General features: G+C 43.4%; 1 protein-coding gene across 2 annotated transcripts in view; it reads left to right on the top strand.

Annotated features, from left to right (window-relative positions):
• Positions 1 to 1,545: 1,545 nt before the first annotated feature.
• The window catches only part of Garem1 (GRB2 associated regulator of MAPK1 subtype 1), a 174,963-nt gene continuing 158,732 nt past the window's right edge, over positions 1,546 to 17,776 (top strand). For both annotated transcript variants that reach the window (XM_050134912.1, XM_050134914.1), the window contains exon 1: positions 1,546 to 2,022. In XM_050134912.1, coding sequence (XP_049990869.1) covers positions 1,902 to 2,022 — 121 coding nt within the window. In that variant the 5' untranslated portion in view covers positions 1,546 to 1,901. The remainder of the gene's footprint in view (positions 2,023 to 17,776) is intronic.

The raw sequence follows: 17,776 nt of genomic DNA on the forward strand, positions 1-17,776 counted from the left end.
AGGTCAGGACCTACTTACTGGACAAATGAAGGATTCCTGGCCTTATCTAACCATAGATATTTTCTGTTATCTTTCTTCTTTTTGAGTCTAAGCTTTATTTTTAGGAATGATTATTTACAAAAAAAATAGTTGGTTCTCAGCACACTATGGTTTTGAAACGTGCGTTATGAACCTCTGGTGCAATTTTTTTCTTCACGACTGAAAAAATTAACATGAATGACACAGAATGCAAAGCTTTAGCAGAAGAGTTAGTAGATAATATAACAAATATTCTAAAGTGAGAGACCCGGGAAGAAGTAAGGAATAATCTCAAAATCTCGTGTTTTCCTTCAAAAGCAAACGCACTGGCTACTTTACGAGGGCAGATTTTTCTTAAGCCAGCCTTCTAAGAGGCAGTGGACCCTTTCCTGGCCCCTGAAAGCTTTCTGTCTTTTGTATACTGAAGACCTAATACTGAAAATGTGTTGAAGGAACACGTTCACTTCAGCAATTGCTCACCTCTCCTAATTGAACTTCATGTGAGAAAAGAAAAAAAAAAATCAACACACAAGTCCGGAGTGTTCCTGGAAAATAGGAACTTTGCAATCCCTTCTATTATCTGAGCTTCTACAGCAACAAGCAAACCCTGTTTCAAAACTGTGGGCAGCATTATGATGGAAAGCAACCTGTGGGATGATTATTAGCACCGCCTCCCAAGAGCTGTGTCGTTTTGTGACATACCCAAAAGTCCTGGTAGCATGTTTAAGAAAGGGAATTTATCTCCGATTTTCAGAAAACCTCGCGGCCCTTTCCCTCTGCACATCGGAGGAGGGTAGCTTCCTGGAAGGTGATACTCCCCAGCTTTCTGCGTTTAAGGCACTTTTGCATCCTGCCTCGCACACTTGAGCTGATTACAGAAACTTCCAGCTCTGTCTGTAGAGTTGAGTAAAAAGCACCGTGGAAGGCTAGGCAGGGTCCCTAAAGCCAGGAGAACCTGCAGCTGGCCAGAGGCAACATTAGAGTTCTCCACTGCAGACCCCGAAGAGCACTGCACCGCGGGCTCCGGGAAGGACGCGCTGGGCGAAGCTGCAGGGCGCGCGAGCGGTCGGACGGGGGAGCGAGAGCCAAAGCTTGCGGAGAGCAGCCGAGCGGGCACCGCAGTCCCGGGAGCCGCCTTGGAGTAGGCTGAGCTCCCAGCAAGAGAAATGTGCGGAAGGCGGAGCGAGGGAGGCGGGGCCTGCGGGAGTTGTGGCCGGGGAGGCGGGGCTAGGTGGAGGAAGGCGGAGCTAGAAGAAGGCGTGGTTATATGGGGGCGGGACGTGTGGGAGATTGAACCTACTCGAAGGTAGGCGGAGCTAGTGGTGGAGCCCGAGCTCCAAGGAGGTGAAGCCGGCGCCCCTGAGAGGTGGAGCTAGAGGCGTGGAATCCGAGCCAAAGAGGCGAGGCCCGAGGTGAGGAGGCGGAGCCTGTGCCCCACGGAGGCGGAGTCCTCGGTGGGAGGCGGGCACGGAGGCGGTGCCGGGGCGGGCTGCGCAGGCGTCCCTTGCACCTTGTTGATTAGTCAGTGCCGGGAGCGCTGCTATGGCGTTCCTCGGACCCGCGGCTCCTCCTCACACTGTGCTCGAGGCGGAGGCTAGGAGGGGGCCGAGGAGGAGGAGGCGGGCGGCCGGCCGCCGCAGCTGCAGAGCCGGGGCCAGGGGAGGCGGAGCGGGAGGCGCCGCAGCCAGCCGGACCGCCTGCAGTGCTCCCCTGGCTTGAGGGCGCGGGACGCCAGCCATGCCTCGGTGTGGCCGCTGAAGCCGGGCGCCGGCGTCCCCGCCGCTGTGCCTCGCTGCCAGGCTGCCCGCGGCGGGAGAGCAAAGCCGCCCGCCAGCCAGCGGTGGAGCGGGAGAGGGAGCGCGGGGCCGGGGGAGGCGGGGAAGATGGACCCGGTGCCCTCGTTGGGCTGCAGCCTCAAGGATGTGAAGTGGAGCCCAGTGGCTGTGCCGCTCGACCTGCTGGTCAGCACCTACCGGCTGCCCCAGATCGCGCGGCTGGACAGCGGTGAGTACCGGCGGGGCGCGCGGGTGCCAGGAAGGGTGGGACCGGGGAGGGGGTAGTGATCGCCCCTAGCCGTCTACTTGGCCTGCGAGGCTGCCGCAGCCCTGGCGCGTTGCTCTTCATTCCCCCCAGCAGCCGCCGCCGTCAGAGAGGTGCAAATCAGAACCCTTGTAGTGCAGTCAATAAGGGCACCTTAAAAAAAAACCAACATCGTGGAAACCTGCAGATTGTAACCTTGGACGCAAGAATTACTCAATCTGGGAACCCTGAAGTTATCTTAGGCAACTTTCTGACAAAAATAATTGGGCTCTGGGTGGTATCTTGTTTGGGGTGCTCTCTCCAACCGGCCCGCTCTATGTCTGCCAAGAAGCTGCAGAAAAGCTCCCGGGTGACCCAATGAAAACGATCACGTTTCTTGGAGAGCTTTTATTACAGCTCGTCTATTCTGTTTAACACAACAACGAGTGATTTAGGGTTGTGTGCAGAAAATGTCTTTAACAGAAGTGATGGTATGCTCACGGTTAATTATTAGCTTAGCGCGCTTCCAGCTTAGAAAAAAATATTTTAAGCCACTAAAACATATTGATTTGCAATCTGAGCTCTGAACCAAGAAATGCCTGTATTTCCTGAAACTGACCACAAGAAAACAGCCAAGAATACCCCCCCCACACACACACACACAGATTATTCTGCACGGTGACATCTGCAAACAAATATGTAGATCGCTACTGTCAGTCAAGTGGACACCTTTATGTTTGAGAGTTGTGACATTGGCGGGGACATTTTAAATGGTGTCTGTTTTTTTGCACTGTAACTTCACCGGGTTAGCTTCTTGGGATTTCAGATTGTAGGGAGAAGTCTGCTTTGCTGTAGGGCAGCGGGACCCGGGCTGGCAGCAGGCAGTGTATAGATAGAGCCTCGGTCACACGCAAGTCCGATTAAAACAGGTTTGAGCAGAAGATAACCTTTCTTGCAGCCACAGACACTTGCCTTACTCCTTGCTTTCTAGAGTAAAAGAGTGTTTTACAGGAGACACACAGATGTCCCCAAGGAAGACTTACTCTATTGCTAGTCTGTGGGGTTAGGTTAGACACTGGAAACGCTGACAAGAGAATTAACATAGAGGAAAGTTGTGAGATCAGGAGAACAACACTGGTGTCTGGTTGGTGGTGGTGGTTGTGCTGGGCACTGGGAATAACTTGGGAGTTTATAAACTAAGAACGAAGTGTACGATGATAATAACTGTTGAATCGAGGTGAGGACAGCTGGCATATTGAGGCATGTCTGCTTAGCATGGGGGTGGCGAAGTGTGTTGTTTTTTAGTATGTATCTGCAGGTGTGTGTATGGTGTGTGTGTGTGTGTGTGTGTTTGTGCGTGTGCGTGCACAGTTTCATTTCCTCCGTCCCTGAGCAAAACTGTATGTTTTGGCAGGTTGTGAATCTTTACCTTTCCATTTCCAGACCTTCCCTCATCACTGCAAACTCTGCCAAAACTTCCTAGCTAGGCAAACGAGCACTGGTGCATATAGTATGCAAATCACTCAGCCTTCCTCCAAGTCAAAGTGCAAAGAGGCTGTGTATGAGCCTCAGACACAACTCTTAGTCTCATTATCCACTTTCCTATCCCTGTCATTCATTAAAAGGAGCTGAATCAGCACTGAGCTCACCCCACACTTCTTTTCAAATTAGGATGTGGGCTGCAAGTCTTAACACTGTGTCCTTTCAAGCCTTGGGATGGATTTTGATTACCATGTGTAATTCTAGTTCTTTATTGTAAATTCCTCTTGCGATTTCCACTTGAGGAGCACTTCCGCACACCAAAGTCATACTTGTAGCCAGTACTACTGTGTCCCTGGTTATTTATTAACCAATGCCATCTCCTTTTTGTTAGCATAGATTTTAATAGCTGCATGATATTCGATGGGAATGGCTATAATATATATATATATGGTTCCCTATAGGTGGACATTAAATTGTGTTTATATCTACTCGTTGATGGACCTAAAGTTGCTGCTGCTTCTTCTTCTCCTTCTTCTTCTACTTCTCCCTCTTTAATACTTGTAAATCCTGAGATAATAAGCATTCCTATACGTCGGCTTCTTTTGGGGGTGAGAATGTATTCCTACCTTGCTGAAAGCATATGCGAATCCCTTTAAAACTGTGATACACTTGCCATTGCTCTCAAGACCAAGGGTTACTCATGCAAACATAGGCATTGTGGGAATACCACTGGCCCATACCCTTACTATGGTAGTTTACTCTTTGTTTACTTCTTAAATCTTTGCTAATCTGATGGGATGGGGGACAAGTTATTTTAACAATTTAATTTGGGTAGACTTTAAAAGAGCCAAACCATAGATTCTTTACATTAACAAGTTTCACTGCAGTACTGAGGACAGGTTAAGGGCTTTGCTAGCATAGTTTTAAATGCCCCTGGTAAACTCACAGGCTTTGTAGAGTCCTAATCTGGTGTGTATTTTTTTGCCCAGTTTTAATGCTACGGGAATATTTTAGACACATACGGACACACAAACATCTGCTTAGACAGGAAAAGTAGTAATTTTTACAAATCATTTGCTTTAAAAGAAACCAGAAAGAAATGGAAAAGACATGCCACAAGTTGACATTATGCCAAGAGGAAGATAGGGGCCACCTTTAAGCTGTCGTGAAAGAACGCTGGAAGTTGGAGTTGGGTCAGTGTTGATCATCGGAGCCTGCTGTATGTAGGCGTGTTTCCACATGTTGCACGCATTGTTTCTGCTCCTCAGCAGCCCTACTTTAAGGATTTAGGGGGCCTGGACACAGAGAACTTGAGCAATGAAATTCAGAATGAGCAGTGGGGTTTCCAGCAGCTTCTGTGCTGCCCCTTATCACAGGCTCCTGCAGAGAGGCAGTGGGATGGGGCGGGTCTGACTTCTGCTCTAAATAGCCTCACTGTGTCTGAAAGCTTGAGGACCAGAAAGTCAGTTTTTAAAGTGGTGTAGGCACCGAAGTCAGTGCTGGAGTCATCCATCGTAAGAGGATGCCTTTCTGCTTCCCAAAGGAGTGAGTGGCTGAGAAGGGAAGACGGGAAGTTCTAGAAGGAGAGAGAGGGAAGGTGCAGGAAACAAGTGGTGTTTGGGGCTTGCATTTGTATCTGCTCAAATAGCTTCCTTGTACATTTACTATTTAAAAAGTAGTAACTCTACAATATGTAAAGAATTTTCCAATTCTTTGCTTGAGACAGGCCAGTTAGATGCATTCAACTTGATATGTTCAACGATGGAATTTTTTTTTTTGTTGGTTGTTTTTTTGTGTGTGTGTTTGTTTTTGTTTTTGATTTTTGTGATAGGGTTTTTGCTGCCTATCCTGGAACTAGCTCTTGTAGACCAGGCTGGCCTTGAACTCAGAGATCTGCCTGCTGGGATTAAAGGTGTGTGCCACTACGGGCCCGGCTCAATGATGGAAATTTTAAATTACATTTGTGTGTGTGTGTGTGTGTGTGTGTGTGTGTGTGTGTGCATATGTGATGGTCAGAGGACAACTCGTGGGAGTCAGTTCTCTCTTCCCACCACGTGGGGGATGGAACTCGGGTCATCAGACTTGGCAGCAAGTGCCTTTATCTACTGAACCATCTTGCTAGCTCTCCTGTGAAGAAATTTGTCTTTGAGTGGTAAATATAATTGGTGAGACTTCCTGGGTCCCCCCCCAAGTCTTTCTGGGGAACCCAAAAGAAAAGCCTGTATAGTGGTTCTCCCTGGGAACCCAAAAGGAAAGCCTGTGTAGTGGTTCTCCCTGGGAACCCAAAAGGAAAGCCTGTGTAGTGGTTCTCCCTGGGAGGGCTGATAGCATGGCTGCACTCAGCCAGGCCGACCCCAGGTATTGATTAGCTCACTGTTAGGTATTCTAAATGGTTATAGTCTTGTAAATTCTTTGTAGGATCAGAGTCCACAGATTCATTCAGAACCAGAAATATTAACTCTTGCTCCATTCCAGCAGTCCATGCCTAAAACCAGGTCTGAAGAAGCTGCCCATTTTCAGTTCATCTTGCAGAAGTCCTAGCTCAGAGTTTCCTTTTCTCCTCCCCCTGTTCCTCCATCCTCCCTCCCCCTTTTCCCAGTCCTTCCTTTCTCCCTTGCTTCCCCTCTCTCTCTTCCTTAAAGACTGCATGAACTCCTGTGCCCTAAACACATTTTAAACTTGTTCTTTAAAAGTTTTCATCTTTGCTTTCAATGCAAAGAATGCTTTGTATTTTATAATATTCACATTTTAAGAAACATAGTTATTTCAAAAGCTCTAGTAAAATCTTTATTTGATTCCCAATATTTCATATTTTTTATCACATTTGTTTTGTGTGTACATGTGTATGTGTGTGTATGTTTGTCCCCTGATGTGAGTGTGGAGGTCAGAGGACAGCCTGTAGGCATTGCTTCTCTCCTTCTACCTGGTAGACCCCAGGGATCAGGCTTGGCAGCAGGTACCTGTCCCCATAGAGCCAATGGCTTTATTGATCACTTCTGCGACAAGTTCTGAAACAGAAAGTAAATTTAAATATAAAATTTTGTACTTTTTTAACCATAAGACTTCAGAATTTGAAGGTTTCCAGATGTCAATAAAATAAAATGAGACAATGTTATTCTGTGATGGGGCATGCATGGTGTGTGTGTGTAGAGGTCAGGGGACAGCCGTGTGCTATGGGATTTCTCCTTTCATACTTCTTTATGTCAGCTCTGGGGCTTGAACCCAGGGCATCAGGCTTTTGTGGCAAGCACCTTTACCCATCAGAGCATTTAGTAAAGAAAGGATTAGGGCTGGGCATATTGTTTAGTGATAGAGTACTTACCTGGCATGCAAGAGGCCCTGGGCTCATTCCTGAGACACCCCTCACAGCATAGACAGAATTTCTTGAGGTAGAAAAATTATCACTCAGATATTGGAGACTTTCACCCCTCGATATGCACCAGTATTTCTGTTGTCTCCTTTGCTTATCCTCTTGCGATCTCTGTACCCCGGCCAGTGTATTTGAGAAAGATCTGGGAGAAAACATCACATAGGAGTTACTGGAATTTCGTGGGTAAAGGACCATTGAGGGGTAGGTGAAGAGCAGCTTCCATCATCACAGACGTGGTCTCCGCAGGAGAGAAGTCCTTCCACCGTAGTCATGGCCCAAGCAGAATGCCTTTTAAATAAGTAGCTTTATAAGTGAGGAATCTGGAAATACACTGGCCTGTAGTTTTGAGGAAACTTGGAAATAGTTGGTTTTACCTTTGACCAGTTTGAAGAATGCTGGTACAAGGATAGTAAAAAAGAGGTCAAGGCTTTGTTTTCCAAAAGGAAAAGGAAGTTCAAGGCTGCAGAAAATGACGGAGAGAGGAAAAAAGAAGGCGATATGAGTTGGAGACAGGTAAATAAAAGAGTTCTAGTCTCCTGCCTCATTGTATTAGTTACTCTGTCCCCTCTGGGACCCAGTATCGAGCCAGAAGCAACTTAAGGAAGACAAGGTTAACTGTGGCTCACAGTCTGAGGGGTGTTAGTCATCCTGGGAGGAAGGCCTGGTGATGGGGGCATGCGCTGTGGTTGCAGGAGCTTGGGGAAGCTGCTTGCTCACATCCCTGCGATCAGGAAGCAGAGAGGGATTGGAGACACCTGGATGGCTTTCTTCTTCACTTTTGTTTTCAGATTGGATCCCAGCCCCGAGTGTGGTGCCTCCCACATTCAGAGTAAGTCCCTGTAGCTGATTCTTTCTGGAAAAAAGCTAACATATACACCCCAAGCGTGTCTCAGTAATAAGTCTGGTCATGTTTCTTAATCCAGTCAAGCTGACTATTGAAATTAACTATTGTATTAGCTATGGGGAAGTCCATTCTGATTCTGTACCTTGGGGTATTGGGTAGTGGGAACTTGGGTTTAGCATTGTGCGGAGTTGTTCTGTGGCTTTTATCAGTTATGCACCTGAGACTGTAGAAGCAGAAATATGAACAATTAGACCCCCCAGTGGGCTCCAAATGGCTGCTTGCAAATGTCAGAGATCCTTCTAAATCCATGCTCTGCCTTTGAAATTCATGTAAGTTCTGACACGGTGCTCTGTGATTGATGTGTGTGTGTGTGTGTCTGTGTAATGTTGCTTTGTTAAACTAGCAACATAAAAATATTGCCCCAGAAGACGTATATACTTATCTAGGGCTTCTTTTCTCTCTGGCAGTCTGTATTTCCAATATAAAGAGTGCATATATAAGCCCAGGGAAGATAAAAATGATGCTAAATGATGTTGAATTTGGAGTCAAGAACTCTCTTGTACAATCTTGATCAGGTTTCTTCATTTCTTTCATTTGTAGTTTTTTTTCATGGAGGAAAAATAGACATACCTGCCTCTGATGCGTCTTGTAAATGGGTCTATAATATTAACTAATATTCTTTAAGACTATACTACGTAATGCCCTATTGTAGATATTAGAATTATAGGAGTGAGAAAAACTTTGGAGCCAGCAGTCTTGTGTATCTACTTATTTGGGGCGTTAATGTAAATAGCATATATGAATAACATGTGTATTGCATAATATCATATATGCATATTTAAGATTGGCATAGAGATGCTTATATGCTCTCAAAGGGAGGCTTCTGCACATATCATTGGGAGTGCAGAAGGAGCAGAAACAATAGATTATAGTACACTTATATAGTAGAGGGCGGAACAGAAATGCTCCAAGTGGCTGAGCCTGGTTCCTTCTGGGAATTATAGATACCTAGACATCTGCAGGTTATAAAAAGAACTAAGTCTTCATCAGTGTGAAAGTGTTATAAACTAACTCAAGATTGGGCCAAGAGAGGCTGAAGTCAGGAAGGATTTTTAACTGAATCCAGTCATGTGGTACCAAAGTAATGAGCTGAGGCATTTAAACATTTGAGTGTATGTTTACATGGTTTGGCTATCAGTGGTCTTTTTAGTGCCTATAGTTACTTTTGTATATAAGGTACATGGTGGGAAAGCCGGTTTAATGTTCTCTCATGCACTGTATACTTCTAGGTTTTCCTAGTTCTCCCTTACTCTGATTACTGGTCATGTCTAAAAGTGATGAACTCAGGATGGGAGAGGATGTTGTCTTAGGCAGTGGAAGGTGATAAACATTTAGATCCAAGAGGCGAGGGTGGCCATAGCTACTTTAGTGTCTTTGTATTCGAGAACCGTGGTTGTTTTGAAAGTCTTACATGAAATGCATTTCCACACTGGCGTTGAGAATCTGGGAAAATGCTTCGACTGTTGTGATCGTCTGCATCATGAGTTGAAGAGGGAGTATTTTGGGTCTCTTTCTCTCATTGGCTGCCTTACTAAAATAGCCAGTTCTTGTAGGCCAGCTTGTAAACTCATTTATTTTTGTTGGCTATCCCTGAGGGATCTGTCTTTTCACTTACTAAACCACAGCTCGTGGAAGACTCATAAACTCCCCTCTGGTCTTAACAGGACCCTCAGTCTTTAGTACACCAGCTCTTATGTACAAAATGAAAAGTAACTCCCATTCATGGTTACATATTTTATCATTCTTGAAGAAGATGCAAAATATCGGCTAAAACATTTTACATTTCTAGAAATTAATTCTTCCATGAAGTATAAGCCTCCCCCACTTCCCTACCCACTTCTACTCTGAAATCCACAAGAATCTTTTCCCCAACTTCAGGTTAATGTTACCTAGAACTCTTTTTATTATCTCTCAGTTCCTCACACAGACCCCATCATATGGGAGACTCTGGGTAAGCATTTAACAAATGAATGAGCAAATCTCAGTGTTAGTAACTGTGTGGCCTTAGACATCTGCAGTTCACCTTGTCCCATTTGAGGCAGATATTATATTATTAAGTTTATAAATTAGAATCAACCTTCTAGGCAAGCAACAAGAAAAATAAGAAACTCATAGACCATCATAATTTATAAGACAGTGGTTTATGGAGCTGTTAGTTATAGTATTTTAAGTAAATTCTTTTTAGAAACTGTGACTTATTTTTAGGCTAAATAAAAGTTTACTGACTAAATAAATCAACTGCTAACATGAAGGTGACTGTCCATGTTGCATGGGGACGTGCCTTTGGATTTTAAAACTTTGACGTCATAGTGCTCACGTGATCCCCTTGTTTGTACTAGAATGCTGTAATCCTTGAAACCGGTCATCTCTTACCTCTAGAAAGGCCCAGTGAGGTAACCATCTCTCTAACTGCCCAGGATCTCATCATGGACACTAGCAATTTTATTTCTTAGCAAAGCAAACCACTTGGTTCAAATGTGCCACAAGACTATAGTTGCTAATTTGAAGCAGTTGTCTCTTCCTAGAATAGCCATAAAACTGACTGTAGTGTCTTAATCCCAGACAATGAGTTTCCTTTTATGCCCTTGAAGGAGTATTCTGTCATAGGAAAGGAAGGAAAAACAACACTCTCAAGCCCTTTGCAGGACTGTGGATGAATTGCCTTACAATACAGGGGCAAGTCATTGTAATTGATTCTGCTAATTGTTAAACCCAGATTGAAGTATTTAAACACCACTTGGACTTGGATGGCTTAATGGTTGTTTAATAAGTACCATGTTATTGAATTTAAAATGCAGTATGAATTCCTTCCCACTGTGGAGATGTTTGTTATTCTGGGTAACACTGAGCATGCACTGAGGATTGTTGGGAGTGGGAAAGGTTTAGAGAGGTTGTGTGTGCTGGTTAATTTTCTGAGCACGATAGAAAGTTTTCTTCAGCCACACACTTTTATTTTCTTTATTAAGGTGATAGTTTCTTTAATAACAAATTTCAAAATGTTGGAAATGAAACATGCTATTTTTCTATCAAGGGGCTAGATTTATATATCTCAAAATAACAGTCAAGAGTCACCCCCTTTGTGTTATTTTTGTTGCGTTTGATCACGTCTACTTGCGTTTAGGCAGTATGAACACTGGCTATTGTGGAGACTGTCTTCCATTCATAAAAAGGTTGAACAATTTCTGAGAAAACCTTTCATGACACATGATCATCTGTCTCTGCAGACGCTGTTTCTTCTGTAAGTGATGCTCACTTTCAATTACCTTCTCCTAGAGTCACCTTGGTTCCTAGAGTCAGAACCAAGGGACTAGCATATGCCCACTCCTGCGTCATTTCTGAGCCTTAGTCTCATGCTCTCAGCTCTTATTTCAGACAGTTTCAGGGTGTTCACATTTAGAAGAATTCAACATTCATTTTTACCTTGGGGCATCCCGCAAAATCAGTCAACTCCAGGCCCAAGTTAAAAAGCAACTTAATTAGTTGAGAGAGAGGCACATGTGCATGTGTGAGAGCGCAGTGCCCTGGAAGGTTCAAATTACCTACTTAAAAATAACAAGGAACAGAAAGCTGTGTTAAGAGGCTGCCCTTATTTTTTTCTGTTTATTTTGGTCCCATGTTTTGGTCAGTTAAGATGGAGTCAGAAGTTAGGTTTGGCAGTGACTTCAGAAGCTCATTTATCATAGTTATGTATATCAGTCAAGGTTAATTTCAGTCATGCATCACAAGTTGAAAATTACACATACACACACACACACACCACACAGGGACTTACACAACATGGAAAAGCCTATTGGTGTGTTGTCCAGGACTGACGCGCCAGGTTCAGAGTTGAAAATTTACACCGTTCCTCTGTCTTTCTGCTTTGCCCGCTTCAGGCTGTTGTCACTGTCAAGGTGACCTCATGGTTCTGAATGGCTGCTGGAACCGTAAGCTATTTTGTCTGCGGCTCACAGAGCAAGAAGGGCCAAGGGGTATGTTCTAGTTCCTTGCCACATCTTGCTCACATCTCATTGGTCAGGACGTTGGCACGTTGGCATGGAAGTGTCAGAAGGCAGAGTTGAAGTCTGACTTCTGACTGAGGGTCCCTATGGCAAGAGATGGGTGCACTGGGCATGAGGGACCGCCTGTTACTCATAAGGGTTTTAGAGCAGCCGTAGGTCCCTGAGATCTCCCTTGTATTTAAGAAGCCTGTTTGCTTGCTTGCTTGTTTGTTGGGGGGTGGTAATTAGGATTTACACATGCTAGGCAAGTAATCTACCATGAGCTGCATCCCCAGCCAAGAAACTCGTCATTAGAGCTGAGAATGCTGTACCAAAAGTAGGCCTTGAAGAGTTATGCATCTGTAGGAACTGTGGCTGCGGCACACCCCACCTTATTCTACAAAGGGTTATGCATTTATTAGGATCGGTGGCTACAGCACACCCCACCTTATTCTACGAAGACTTATGTATTGGTTAGGATGGGTGGCTACAGCACACCCCACCTTATTCTACGAAGACTTATGTATTGGTTGGGATCGGTGGCTACAGCACACCCCACCTTATTCTTGCTTCCACTTGTACACTCTTCACTTTCTCTCTGACTGATGCACTCGTGGGATTAGCTATATAATATTTGAGAGACGTTTTCCCCCTATTCTGGTCCCTTGACCAGAAAGATGTGACAGTTGTAATTAAAACGGCATTTTCTATTTTCATTGTTACAGGCAATTTTGAAAATATAGAAAAAGAAGGCAGAGTGAATATTGGCTTTAAACTCAAAGATCATATTGGTTGTTAGATAACAACTGGTATTAGGCAGATATGTAAGACAGATGTGGAATGTAAAGAAAATACATGTAAACGTGGGACCAGCCTATACATCACTCAGACTTGCACACTGCTGCGTTATTCTTCATTATTTCTGGAAGGTAGAATTATTAACATTAACGGACTTGTGCCTTGCCAGTAAATCATCATTAGTTTTTTTTCACCATTTTCCTGCTGTAAGACATGCCTTTTGAGTGTGCTGTTTTTGAGAACATTTTTGTATTTACGTTGGTCAGTTTCTTATCATATTATTCTTTGAGGCTCCCAGAAGCAAAAGTGTTGCTTTTAGATTATGAGGTGTTGGTAAATCACAGCTAGGAATGTTTAGACCCATGGTTCCCAACCTTCCCAATGCTTTCACCTTTTCATACAGTTCCACATGTTATGATGACCACCAACCAATAGTTATTTTCGTTGCTACTTCATAACTGTAATTTTGCTACTGTTATGGATTATAATATAAATATCTGATATGTTGGCTATCTGATGTGGCTTCCAAAAGGGGGCCATGACCCACAGGTTGAGAACCACTGGTTGAGCCCATGATGAGTAAACTTGTCATTTTGAATGTCATTTCTTATTCTCTGTTAATTTAGATAATTTAAAAAAAAATACTTTTTTTCATTTGCATTAGTGTTTCTTTGGTTACAGTTAAATTAGCTTCAATAATTAATTTTTATGTGAATTTCCTGGGATTTTTATTCAATTAAAAAAATTTTGCAAAGATCTTGTGATCATAATAACAAAAGTCTTAATGCACTTTATGTTGTTTTCTATGGAGTATTTATGGATAATCTCAAGTTTATCAGAAGTTTGTCATTTTCTAAATTTTCTTTCCATTTTTTTTAACTGTTAAATAGTCGTTGCCTCTGTTTTTGTAATTGAATAGTTATGATTATTTAAAAATACCGCATGCCTCCTTTTTTGCATGTAATCCATAACATGCCCAAAGTGCTGTGTGGGCCAGCCGGGTGAGCCAGAACATGGTTCCAGCGTGTTACAGCCATGAGTGTAAGCACTGGTACCGCAGGGTGAATGACAGCAGGGTACTTCAAGACGTGGGGACGAGCAGATGCAAGAGCTTGAGTGCCATTGTCTCCTGGTGAACATCTGTGCAAACGCTGTCTTCACCATGCTGTCTGTGGAGAAGGGAGTCAGGAAAGCCTGGCTCAGGCCTCTCAGCCAGTGATTGACAGAAAGTAAAATATTGTCTCAGTCTGCCAACTTTGCACTGAAGGGCTTTACAAGCAGCTGTTTCTATCAGAGTGGAGAGGTGACAGTTTTGAAAGAGAATCTTTTATTGCCAGAGGAAAAGCCTCAAATTTACTACATGGCGGCTGAGCAAGCTCATCCCAGCCTCTGTGTCTCTCCTTTTGTTCTCCCTTCCGTCCTCACCCTTTGGTCTTCTTAGACTCCGCTGGAAGAGAGTAACTGAGTAGCTTATGCACAGTTTAGTACTCTGATATCGAAGGAGTTTCAGGCTAAGCAGAGTCTAGAGAGTGGTGACCTTCACCTAGCTTATTTCATCCTTTACGTCAAGTCTTCCTACCCTTGACACCTTGCCTGCCCATTTGTCTTAGTCATTGTCTTATTGCTGTGAAGAGACACCATGATCAAGGCAGCTCTTATAAAAGAAAACATTTAATTGGGGCTTTGCTCCCGGTTTCAGAGAGTCAGTCCGTTACGATCATGGTGGGGAGCATGGCAGCAGGCAGGCGCGGTGTGGGAGAAGTAGCTGAGAACTGCATCCTGATCTACAGGCAGAGCGAGATCTGAGCTTGGCATGCTTCTGAAAGCCCACCCCCAGGGACACACTTCCTCCATCAAGGCCACACCTCCTAATTCTTCTAATCCTTTCAAATAGTGCCACTCATTGGTGACTACGCATTCAGATATATCTATGGGACCATTCTTATTCAAACCAGCAGATTGTAATCTAACTTAATTCAGTGTGTGTTCTTCATACTTGCTCTGCATTCACCCGGTGTCACAATTTACCCAGACACGTACGCAATCCTGTCACTGTTTAATAAAAGTTGACTACTTTTATTAAAAAAGGATTAAAAGTGTGCACCACCACACCCAGCTTCATTCTCTTTGATTGGAAATCCCGGTAATTAGCTCTCCAAACCTCCTTGTCATTGATTTCACTGTTTTCCAGAATCTTCTAGTTTATGTCTGCTCCTCCCTACCTAACCTCTCATATCATCGTCTTCCCAAATGTTATGATGTTGCAATCAAGCAGCAAACTTTGCAGTGGGGGAGAAAAGAATGAGTCTCACATCAGATTCAAAGCCCAGATGATAGAGTGAGTGGGTTTGATTTAATGAGGGCTGATAAGATGAAGTCCGAGAAGTCTCGCACAATTCTTGCTCTGTCACATTCTCGTGTGGGAATACCACTTCCCCAAGGCTGTGTCAACCTTAGTTTAAGATGTTCTTACCAGCTTAATGGATGTAAGTGAAATAAGGTCTTATTGTTACATACATACATAAATTTCTTCTCTGTGAATCAACGTGTGTGTGTGTGTGTGTGTAGGTGCATACAGAGCATGGTGTGTGCATATGGAGGGCAGAGGACACTTGTAGGAGTCTGTTCTCTCACTTTTTTGTGAGGGTCTCGGGGAATGAACTCAGATCATCAAGCTTGGCAGCAAGGGCCTTCAACCACTAAGTCATTTCACCACCCTTCTAGGTAGGATTTGCATTCTCTGGGGACATTTTTATTTACACTTATTGTATCTGCTGACCATGTATTATTCCATTTAACAAATTTTAACTTTTACACAGATAGACATCTTTAATCCTGATTAAGAAAATCCACCCAGAAACATAGATTGTGTGTGTAGTCTTTCAGATGGTTTAGGAAGATTTGAAATTTTCAAATATGTCTTCAGTCCATCTGGAATTAATTTTTGCATATGATGTAAGATTTCTATTTTCTTACAGGCTGTTGTTATGTGAGCCTAGTTATTAAAAAAATCTGTTTACCCACTGATATGAGCTATCTTTGTTGAATTTATTTTGCTTTTTAACAGTAGGAAAACACACTTGAGCCGCACCTGTCTTTCAGAGATTACCATGGGCTGTGTTCCAAGAACATAAAAGGTTAATGAGATCTGAAAACAATCTCTTTATTCCCTAAAGAAAAGTCGTAGAAGACCTGTCTCTCTAGTATTGACATATTCTTCTCATCCAGTGGCCATGGGAGATCCAATATTTGTTTGTGCAAAGAAAAATTAAATTCCTTTTGAAGCAGGGCTGCCCTGGTGAGGTCTGGAAGCGATAGGAACTTGTTAAACGCCGTCTGGAAGCAGAGTCCAGATGCTTTGGCAGTAGGCTTTCCCTAGGGACGAGTTTGTTTTACATTGATTCTCTACTAAGCTGCTCTGTATGTGTGTGTCTGTATGTGTGTACGTACGTGTGTGTGTGTGTGTGTGTGTGTGTGTAAGAGGAAGGGATGTGGGAAGAATCAATTTAAGAGGAGGTTTACAAGTCGTACTCACTTTTAGATTCTATAATTAAGTGTGTAGTTCTCCTATTTTCCGTACAAACAAGGGGCACACTATTCTCAATGTGTATGCATCTACTTCCCTCAGACTCCATAGTGACCTACTTCTGTCCATTTTGAAAGACTTAAGTTTTTCTTACATTTTATCTCTCCCAAAATAATTGTTAGCATTGTCTTCCTAATTCCTTTAAATCACTCTTGCAGAGGCCAGAATTAAACCTTTTTAGAAGAGATGTAGAACAATGTGGGCCTCATACCTCAGGTTCAGAATTCATAGTGTTTGCATAAATAATGAAAGGGAACTCAGTATTCTCTGAAACTTTGTTTATTGCATGTGTCTTGTGCAAAATTTCAGCAGAGCCACAACTCTGAATTTCCTGAAGAAATTTATAAAGCTGGAATAGTGTGTGCTTAAATATTTTATTCCATTCTAGATTTGTATTCTCGGCTGTGGGCAGAGATCCAAGCTTCCCATCTATCACAGGTTGCACAGGGACTAGTGTTGATGCCCCACGTGGTAGATCCAAATCCAGGTGAATGGCTCTATTTCAGGCTCGTTGAGATCATATGATGTGTACACACGTGCTCACACTTTATTCTTCACACTGCAGTCTTCTAGCAGGTTCTGGGCAAGGAAAACATCTCAGCTCCAGAACCTCTTCCTTCCTGCCAGAGCTCTAAGGATTCAGAGACCTTTAAAACTTTTCTTTGTATATATGTTCCTTGTATGTGGGTGGTCCTGGGTTACATAAGTCGTGTTCATACAAACGTACATTCTAGAGTTTTTCTAAGGCCCTGATTTTTTTCACACTCAATTCTCAAAGGCATCTAGTAGCTGAGATTATTTATGTGTATTGGCCTAATAGAAAGAAATTGGATAGATGAAGACAATGTAGTGTTGAAATTTCGCAGGTGGATCATTGATATTTGTCTAAATGATTTCATCGAAAGCTATTTACATTTTTCAGTGTGTTGTGGGAGAATATTCCAAAACAGATACTAATATATCCATTGATTCTAAAATGCATGTCTTAATTAGAATGTGCTTTATCATTAATGGTGTGGCATAGTTGAATCAGTGGTGTTTGTTCTGTCTTAGTTGTTGTAAAATGATGATTATCCTACAACACAGATGTTGACATCCCAGATGGCATGAATTATGGCCATTCTATAGACTGTCTTTCAGACAAGTCATGCAGTGTTGAGAGTAAACATATGAAACAAGGTGTGAATGCCCCAGTAACGGGCAGGATATAATCCAAGCTAAAGTCAAGGAGCAATCCCCCAGAGGCCTTCTTAGAGGCTTAGTCCTCATCATGGTGCTGTAAGATCATGGGAACTCTGAAAGGTAGGCATTAATGAAGATACTTCTGGTCACTGTGCTGTGCCATTGAGCGGAGTAGAGGGACCTCGTCTCTTCTCCCTCCCTTTTGCTTCCTGGCTACAAAGTCATGGTTTTATGATGTGCTGCTGCTGCCTGGCCATGGCCCTGAGTAACAGGAACCGACAGAGTAGACCCTCCAAAGCTGAAAACAAATAAGATTTTTCTTATAGGCTCTTTTCTTATTTTTTTTATGCTGTTTGGTTTTATAAGACAGAGTTTCCCAGCAAAGCTCTGGCTGTCCTGGAACTCACTCTGTAGTCCAGGCTGGCTTCAAACTCAGA

Source organism: Alexandromys fortis, unplaced genomic scaffold (genome assembly GCF_014885135.2).
Source record: "Alexandromys fortis isolate MF-2015 unplaced genomic scaffold, M_Fortis_MF-2015_v1.1 scaffold_25, whole genome shotgun sequence".
NCBI classification, from domain to species: Eukaryota; Metazoa; Chordata; class Mammalia; order Rodentia; family Cricetidae; genus Alexandromys; species Alexandromys fortis.